Raw genomic sequence first — 9,464 nt, 5'->3', positions numbered from 1 at the left:
CTAAAGTTAACTTTTCCTCATGTGGGGACAGAGTCCCAGAGAGCAGTTTCCAGGCTCTCGGCCTCACGTGGGGAGGTGGGGGCTCAGGTGGTGAATGACCATCAATTGATTGGTTGGCCATCAGCTGTAACCGGTTAGCCAATTGGCTACTGATGTAACTGTGGGGCTCTGCTGACTGGTTGGTTGGTTGGCAGGCAGAGAGTGAATTGTGTCCTGTGGATCCTGTGGCTACTACTGTGTGTGTCTCCCCAGGCCGCCAGAGAGAATACAGTGGTATGACTCCCCTATCTATGGCTCTGTGGGTGTTCCTTTTTGGCCTCACCATATCCTGCATTCTTATGTGGGGAGCGGGACCAGAGGCCCCGCAGGCCATCTCACATGACAAATGGCGCAGTGAGCAGGGTGCCCTGCATGACACCTCATTATCATAGTAAAACATACTCCCCTAGGTGGATATTTAAGATGCTAATGAGACATGAGATGCATGAAGTAGCATGAAGTTACATAAAGTAGCATGCAGGTATACTGCGCAGGCACAGTGTAGGACCTGTCTCCACATACTTTGGGGAGGGAGAAGGGAAAGAGGAAAGGGTGGCCCCCAATTCCAAAGCCTATAAAACTGCTGTACCTGTAAAGCTTGGGGAGCCACATCCATTCTCCAGAGTGTGTTTCCTTGGGGCATCAAGCTTTCACTTTAATAAACCTTTCTCTCTGCAAAATTGTTTCACCCACTCTCTTGATTTCTATCTTGAGAGGGGCAAGAACCCATGTGCTGGTAACAAAAAGCAAAGCCATGACTGGAAGAATATATTCTAAATAGATATGTCTGGCAAATAACTTGTATCCAGACATAAAGAACTATACATAAAACAACTCAATTTACAAAATGGGCTAACTCTGAGTGTGAACAGGCACTTCACAGAAGAAGATATCCAAATGGTCAACAAGCACATGAAAAAGTGCCCCACATCACTGTACATCAAAGAGATATCATTGCACATCTATCAGAAAGACTGACAATGCCAAGTGTTGTAAGGGTGTGGAGCAACTGCAACTCTCATACATTGCTGGTGGAGTATAAAATGTACAGCCACTTTGGCAAAAACTGAAAGTACAGATGATCTGGAAAATTTTAAGAGAACACTTCATATAAAACCCTAATAGATACAGCTAAAGCTAGACTCAGAGGAAAATTTATAGTCATTAATACTTTTATTACTACCCAAAATACTGAAAATAAATGAATTATGTATTTAATCCAATAAACAAACTAATGAAAAGATAAACAAAAACAGAATAAAGAAGAAAGTTGAAATTAAAGAAGTAGAAAACAGGGAGGGGCTTTGGGGAATGAGGGAGAATATGAAGGGATTAGAAAGTACAAATTGGTACTCACAAAATAGTCATGGGGATGTGAAATACAGTATGGGGAATATAATCAACAATGTTGTAAAGTTCATGTACGGTGCCAGATGGGCAGGGGGATCAGTTCATAGACTGTAGATGCCTGACCACTGTGCTCTACACCTGAAGCTCAAGTAGAATAATATTGAATGTCAACTATAATTAAATATATAGTCATGGAATATGGAGTACAGCATAGGAAATATAGTCCAATGGTATTGTAACAGATATCTAAAATGTCAGAGGGATAGTAGATTTGGGGGGGTTATCACTTTGTGATGGGTGTAATGTCTAATCATTATGTTGTTTTGTACACCTGAAACTAATATAAAAATTATAAAAATAAAAATTAAAAAAGTAGAAAAATGAGTAAAAGAAAATGTTATTTCTTTGAAGATATGAATAAAATAGAGCAACTAATAAATGTAGAAAATATCTATGTTCATCAGTGGTTCTTGTGATTATAATTAGGTGAACTATAATTACGTAATTTAGTTTGGGGTTCATTCATTTATTACTTTTATAAAACCTGTTGACTGGATATCCTCAGGACACTGTTTTGTAATTTTTAAAATATATCTATATACATTACATACATTGTTTTATAAAGTTGGAAAGACCAAGTTTAAGAATTGTAATTTCGGATGCTCTTTGTCCAGTAGGCAGCAGGTGCCAGGCCATTTACACATAGTAGTATTAGCTCACTTCAGGCGCACGCTGGCTCCTGCAAGACAAGTAGTAGCCCTCACCTTGAAGGTGAAGTTACCCCAAGCTGTCCGCTGGGATGTGACTGTGAATTCAGGGCTGATCCAAGACCACCTAGGTCAGGAAGGTAGGAAGAAGCCCTCTGGCTTCAGAGGGGACGGAGGTGCCTCTGCAATTGCAAACCGGCTCTTGGCGTCGGGAGCCGAGGCGCTGTCCGGCTTGGCTTGCAGGATGCAGCTGGCAGGTGCAGGCCGGGAGGCGGGGGGCGAGCGGGTTTTCTGCGGCGGTGGGCCGGGGCCCGGGAGCGGGCATGCGCAGCGCCCCCTGGGCGTGCAGGTTGGTTGGCGGTTAGGGGCGCGCGCGGAGCGGGGCGGGGGCGCGAGGCGGCGGGGGCGCGCGGGCGGCGAGGCCTGCGCGCCAGGCTGCGGGAGCCATGCGGCAGACGCGGAAGACCGCGTCCTCCGAGCCTCGCGGGCAGGAGCGCCCCCGGGCCTCTAGGGCCCCCGCGGCCGCCGCCTCGGCCCCCGGCTCCAGCCGCGCACGGCGCCCCACGGCCCAGGCCCGGGGTGGGAGCGGGGAGGCGGCTAGGCAGTCGTCGGCGAAGCAGCGGCCGAGGCAGTTGTCGCCGCGGGCCCAGGAGGTGGGCCCAGGGGAGCCGCCGCCGGAGCTGGCGCTGCTCCCGCCGCCGCCTCCCCCGACCCCGGCAACCCCGACGTCCTCGGTGGCGACGCTGGATTTGGGCGACCAGCGGGAGCGCTGGGAGACGTTCCAGAAGCGGCAGAGGCTCACCTTCGAGGGCGCCGCCAAGCTCCTGTTGGACACCTTGTGAGTGCGGTCTGGCCGGGCGCGCAGGAGTCGGGCTAGCCCGCCCGCCCGCCGCGCGTCTGCCTGCTTGCGGTTTGGGGCAGATTTTCTGTTCTGCGTCTTACCCGTAGTGTGACCGCCGCGCTTACCCCCAGTGGTGCCAGGCTCGTTTCTAACTGCCTTTAGGGGTGTGCTTCCTGGGCTGGAGTGGGGGCTTCTCCCCAGGGAGGTTGGGGGCGCCGCCCTGGAGCTTGTGGAGGCACACACGGCGTCCTGGGGCACGAAGGGTCTCTCCCGGGGACAGCCAGCATGCACGGGACGTTGTCTCTTGTCTTGGCGCGCAAAGGGTGCCGGGGCCTTTCCCAATGAAAAGAAGATAAATCCCACGACTTTCCTCATATCTAAGTCGCTTTTTATATTTGAGCATGTGTTTTTGGAGAGAGGGTAGGAGGGAAAGGTAAGGGGATGAGAAAATCTTTAAGAGTTTTGAACCCACTGGGAGGCGAAATCCCGTTATTCCAGGCGCTCGCTGTGACGGAGCGGGCTGGTGGGGAGGAGGGGGTTTGCATCCCGGAGAGGAGCGCGCACAGAGACGTGCTGGGATTCAGGAGCTCGGCGCGGATACCTAACGTGGGCAGGGCTTTCTGTTCACCCCTGATGCTCCCGGGTGGCACACTCTCCTCTGCGCTTCCCCAGCTTTGATGCTGCAGGAAAAGAACCCCCAGCTCCTTCAATGACCAGAGGATTACAGAGCGTCCGTGTTGTGTTGTTAGAAATGGGCTGTTAGTGTTATCTCTGGCAAGAGCTGCTTTGTTTTCCCAAAATGTGATAGCGTCTAGATCCCTGCTCTGTAGAACAGTTGTGCTACAAAGAAGTATTTTAGCGCCCCAATAATATCATTGTCGATTATTTTATGAATTAAAAAGAGCAATCAAAACCCTAGAAAAAAACAAGAACAACCTAACGATTGCCTAACAACCTGAGGATTACTTCTTTTCTTGAACAAAAGTGTTCCTTTATCTTTGTTCCAGAAGAAATTCTCTTAGGGTGAACCTTCTCAGAGAAGGAATATTTGGTTTTCTTTGTGCTTCAGTTTTTGATGTATCATCTTGGACTATAGGCTGAACGTTTTTTTATATTCATCAAACATTTTTTTGAGCACCTGTGTGCCAGTTACTGCTAAGTGTAAGGGATATAAAGATCCTCCGAAACGTAAAACTCAAATTTGAAGTAAAATTTTACTTCAAAACTGATAAATGGTTTAGAAAAAGATTTTAAAATGTTGACATAAAGTTTAGAAAAAGATTTTAAAATGTTGACATAAAAAGATGAGATTTTTTTTTTAGCCTATCAGATTGGTGTGAGTACATACATACATTTATTAAGAAACCAGAACTCATCAAATTAACTTATATGCAGAAGGTATGTATAATTCAGCACTGTTAAAATATTATCGTATGGAAAAATGTCTGGAGGAATATATAGCAAATAGTTAACTGGATTCCTCTGGGTGTTAGGATTATAGGAGATTTTGATTTTTAACTTTATCAAATGCTGTAACGTTTGAATTTTTTACAGCAAGCATTAATTGTATATTCAGAAAAAAATTAAATACATCAAATTAACTGATTCAACTTGTAAAAAAATTGTAAAACGTTGTCTTTAAGTAAATTAAAAAAATGATAGTTGACATACAATATTGTGGGGACTGAGCCCCAGAAAGCAGTTTCCAGGCTCTCGGCCTCACGTAGACAGGTGCTGGCTCAGGTAGTAAATGGCCATCAACTGTGGCTACTTGGCCGTCAGCTGTAACCAGTGAGCCATTGGCCACTAATATAACTGCTGTGGCTACGCTAGCAGAGGAAGAGAAAAAGAATGGGGGCTAGCAAGAAGATGGCGGCTGGGCTGGCAAGCGTGGATGGCGGTTTGCGGACAGTGTGGATGCAGCCTCCAGTGAGAGTATAGTGCCGCCAGAGAGAATATAGTGGTATGACTCCCCTACCTATGGCTCCGTGGGTGTTCCTTTTTGGCCTCACCATATCCTGTGTTCTTGTGTGGGGAGTGGGAGCAGAGACCCTGCCTGTCACCCCGCATGACAAATATTATATTAGTTTCAGGTGTACAACATAGTGACTTCGACATTTATATTCCTTAGGATGTGATCACCATGATAAGTCCAGTGATAACCCTCTGTCACCATACAAAGTTATCATTATTGACTATATTCCCTGTGCAGTACCTTAATAAGTCTCTATGACTTACTTATTTTATAACTGTAAGTTTGTACCTCTTATTCCCCTATACCTTTCTTTACCCATCCTCCTTGTGGGACAGAGCCAGGAGTGCAGTTTCCAGGCTCTCGGCCTCACGTAGACAGGTGCTGGCTCAGGTAGTAAATGGCCATCAACTGTGATTGGATGGCCATCAGCTGTGGCTACTTGGCCGTCAGCTGTAACCAGTGAGCCATTGGCCACTAATATAACTGCTGTGGCTACGCTAGCAAGAAAATGGGGGGCTAGCAAGAAGATGGTGGCTGAGCTAGCAAGAGCGGATTGCAGTTAGCACGGCAGATTGCAGCTAGCAAGTGAGGTGGGTTGGCAGAGACAAATGGATGGGGGGGGGGGGGGTTGCGAACAGTGTGGCTCCTGCTTCCTGTGTCTCCAACCCAGCCGCCAGCGAGAATATAGTAGTATGACTCCCCTACCTATGGCTCCGTGGGTGTTCTTTTTGGCCTCACCAGGTCCTGCGTTCTTATGTGGGGAGCGGTAGCTGAGACCCCACCTGACACCCTGCATGACACGCCTGTTTAGTTTTAATAACCAAATAAATGCAAATTAAAACTGAAGCAAGCTATTTTTCTTATAATTATTGCTTGAGAAGTTAAGAGTGAAATGTTTTCTCCTTCATTATTGATAAGTATTTAACCGTTTTGGAAAGCAATTTGATGATATTTATCAAATCTTAATGTTCAATTAAGGGCCTGGTTTATCTTCAATAAGTTTTAAAAGGATTAAAGTTGTATGTAATATGTATGTATAGCTCTGTAAAAAGTCACGTATATGAAAAATACTAGAGGGGAATATAACAGAATTATAAGAGCTGTTGTTACTTTCTCAGAAGGCTTTTCTGAACCCCCAGACTCAATTGGGTCCCCTCTTCTTTTTCATGGCAGCCTATACCCCCGTTGTCACAATCATTTAAATATTATTTGGGTAATTTGTTTGATGGCTGCTTAAGGTCGTTAAGGCCAGGAACCATGTCTCCTGTATCTTGTTTAATGTTTGGTTTGTAAAAATTTTTAGTAAATATAAATAAAAATGTTTGAGTGGTGGGATTAGGATTCCCATCCCCACCCTTACTCCCCCTTTCTCAAATTTTTGGAATGCTTTCTTTTACTATTTAACAACATATAAGAAATGGAAAACGGAGCACTCATGGACAAAGAAGGCACTGAATCCTTTCTTTTATAAAATTGACAGTACCTTCTTAAAAGCACAGAGGCATCTGGTTGTCACGTAGAGAAGAGTTTTGTCCGTCCTGCTTCCTGCTTCTTTCAGCAAGAGAAGAGAGAAAATACAAGCTGTGCAATAAGGTCCTCCATGACTATTCAGAAATCTTTTTCTGATTTTCTGTTTCATGTAGCGAATACCAGGGCCTGGTGAAACACACAGGAGGCTGCCACTGTGGAGCAGTTCGCTTTGAAGTTTGGGCCTCGGCAGACTTACACATTTTTGACTGCAAGTGAGTGTTTTCTCTCCCCAAGTTGGTTTAAAAGGCCTTATGAATTAAAACAGTGCTTCAGCGTTATCTGTACAGCTGAGAATTGTTGGAGTCAGGTGATGTGTACATATGGGTTTATTGTTACGTTCTTTTTCCTTTTGGGTGTGCTGGAAGTTTTCAATAATAATTTTTTTTAAAGACGGAGGTTAAAAATAAGTCTGCTCTGTGTGTGTCTCTGTGTGTGTCTGTGTGTCTGAGTGTCTGAGTGTCTGAGAGAGAGAGAGAGAGAGAGACCACTCCTAGAGCACAGCCCGAGGTAATGCAGAGCAGGGTCCTGTGGCGAGTGCATGGCAGTCACCCCTCGGACTAATTCTGCGGGTGGATTGGGGGAGTGGTTAGCTGGAGGTGGGGCAGGCAGGCTGGGTACTGAATGAAAAGCCTTGGGTAGAGTCTTGAGAGTGTAGGGGCAGGTGCAGGGTAAGTGAGTGGAGCCTACTTGCACCTGGAATCTCACCACCCTCCAGGTCCTTTCGCTCTGTTCTTGCAGGTGAGGCAGGTGGTACTGCCAGGATCTGTGGAGGGCCTGCTTTTTCCACCTTTCCTGGCATTGTGATAGAACCAGGACTACAGGCTCTGACTTCTGGATCTTTTGCCCCTAGGTGATAGCTGAGTTATATAACATGGGAAATAGACCATGGGATTACTCAGATGGCGAACTCACCAGGCTACTAATAGTGGGGTCCACATGGGAGAAACACCAGGGATCCTACAGTAGAGGATCAGAGAACCCTCTCATTTAGAGGATTTTATACTAAATTAGAATTTTTTAAAAGATGAATTGAAAAGGGGGGACTTAGATTTAATTTCAAAGATGGTAATTCTGAGGACCTGTTTTACTTGGAGCTAGGCTTTCTGTGATGTGCAGATGAGGAAAGAGGGAAACTTAATTTTCCTTATCCATTTTTGGTGTGGACATCCCATAGGCATAAGATTGTAGCTATGTCTGACAATTGTTTTCTAGGTGTCTCTAGAATGCAATGGTTCTTTTCCGTAATGAACTGGGGGGTGGGCAGCAGAAACGTGGTTCTATTGGTCCTGGTTTTCCAAGGGATGCATGCCCTCGACTGCTGGCTGTGGGACCTGTGGGCAGAGACCCCAGATAGTCTGCCCATCTGCCTGAGCTCCCCCTTCCCTGGATGAAGAGCTTCACCTGTGGGATCAGCTGGCTCTCAGAACATACCAGGTTGGGCCCTATGGGCACTCAGAGGGTGCAGATGGCTGTTCACAATCTGGGACTTGCTCTTTCTTTCTGTAGCTGCAGCATTTGCAAGAAGAAGCAGAATAGACACTTCATTGTTCCGGCTTCTCGATTCAAGCTCCTGAAGGTTAGTGCCAAGAGCAGGGTTGAAGATGCAGAACCTGCTGGTGAGTCCCTGACTTACAGCACCCCTGTAGAGTGCAAGGGGGCAGGGAGCACAGCAGGGCCTCTCTGAGCTTTAATTTCCTCATCACCCAGGTTTCATGTTTATTTTTAAAAGGTTATATTATTTATTCCTCTGTATTTTGGATGCATATTTGATATTACGGTGGAAACATTTTCAAATACAGAGAATCAAAAAACAAATAAGATCCCTCAAATCTTATCAACCAAAGGTAACCACTGTTAATATTTTGGTGTCTATCCTTGTACATTATTTTCTACACAGGTAAATACAGCTAAATATATATTGTATGTTTGTATTAAAGTAGGATTTTACCTTTCTTTCTGTTTTATAGCCGACTTTAGTATTTCCCAATGAAAATATGTGATTCAAAAATTTTACACTGTATTATTCTGGGTAATTTTTTGTGCTTGGTACAAAATTTGAAAGATACTAAAGTGCATATAAACAGTGAAAAGCCTTCCCTTCGTTGTCTAATCTCTTCCTCCCCCACACCATTTCCTAGTTTATTTACACTGTTTTTCTGTATTCGCAGCATATTATATTATATGAATCTACCATAAGCAATTTTCTATATTTGAACTTTGAGATTGAGTGCAATTTTTTCCCAGTTATAAACAATACTGTGATGAACCTCCCTGTGTATAAATCTTTGACAACTTAGAAATTATTTCTTTAGGATCAATTTTCTTAGAAATAAAATCTCTGGTCAAACAATAGAAACTTTTTTTTAGAAAGGCTTTCATTCCTCCCTTGGTTGCCCCCATTGTGGTCTGACAGACCTCTCTGTGCTTTGGTGTAATGATCTGTTTCCATGTCTGTCACCTTTACTAGATCATGAGGGTCTCCAAGTACCACCTTTTGTCATGTCTGACCAGCTCCTGGCCTTGTAGGCTTGGCTTTGAGTAGGCACTCAGTGGGTGTCTGGGAGAAAAGACTGAGTAAATGAAGCAGGTGAGGGTGCTGGCATCTAAGTTCTGTTTTGAAAAAGTTCAGTTGAATATGTCTTTTGGACATTTAGCTAGAGAGAGGAAGTGGGCAGCTGGATCTCGTAAGGGGGAGTTGTAGAGCGAGAGCAGAGCTGGAGCCGCTGATCAGGTAGTTGTTGGCATATTGATGCTTAGAGCTGTGACACCATGTGCGGTCAACTGGGTAGAGGGTGTAGCCAAAGAATGGAGAGGGCGGAGGACAGATCCCTGGAGCTCGCCAGCATTTATAGAGAGCCCTGAGAAGGATGGCCAGTGGGGAAGGAGGAAAAAACAGGAGAGTGTGATGTCCTCAGAGACACATGTTTCAAAATGGAACGCATGGTACTGAGAGGTCAGGTTAAGAAGAGCAAGTTACGAATCTAATGGTCAAGAGAAGTGACCATTAGATTTGTCAACATGG

General features: G+C 45.3%; 1 protein-coding gene across 7 annotated transcripts in view; it reads left to right on the top strand.

Annotated features, from left to right (window-relative positions):
- Positions 1 to 2,376: 2,376 nt before the first annotated feature.
- Positions 2,377 to 9,464, top strand: part of CENPV (centromere protein V) — a 31,809-nt gene continuing 24,721 nt past the window's right edge. For 2 of the 7 annotated variants that reach the window (XM_074320241.1, XM_074320240.1), the window contains exons 1-3: positions 2,396 to 2,934; positions 6,556 to 6,654; positions 7,949 to 8,018. In XM_074320241.1, coding sequence (XP_074176342.1) covers positions 2,543 to 2,934; positions 6,556 to 6,654; positions 7,949 to 8,018 — 561 coding nt within the window. In that variant the 5' untranslated portion in view covers positions 2,396 to 2,542. Of the gene's footprint in view, positions 2,935 to 6,555; positions 6,655 to 7,948; positions 8,059 to 9,464 lie in introns of all 7 variants that reach the window. The other 5 variants (XM_074320239.1, XR_012492262.1, XR_012492261.1 and 2 more) reach the window with 5 other exon arrangements.

Source organism: Rhinolophus sinicus, linkage group LG15 (assembly GCF_036562045.2).
Source record: "Rhinolophus sinicus isolate RSC01 linkage group LG15, ASM3656204v1, whole genome shotgun sequence".
Taxonomy (NCBI): domain Eukaryota; kingdom Metazoa; phylum Chordata; class Mammalia; order Chiroptera; family Rhinolophidae; genus Rhinolophus; species Rhinolophus sinicus.
Note: the sequence above shows the minus strand (reverse complement) of the source record. Positions and strands in the feature narration are given on the sequence as shown.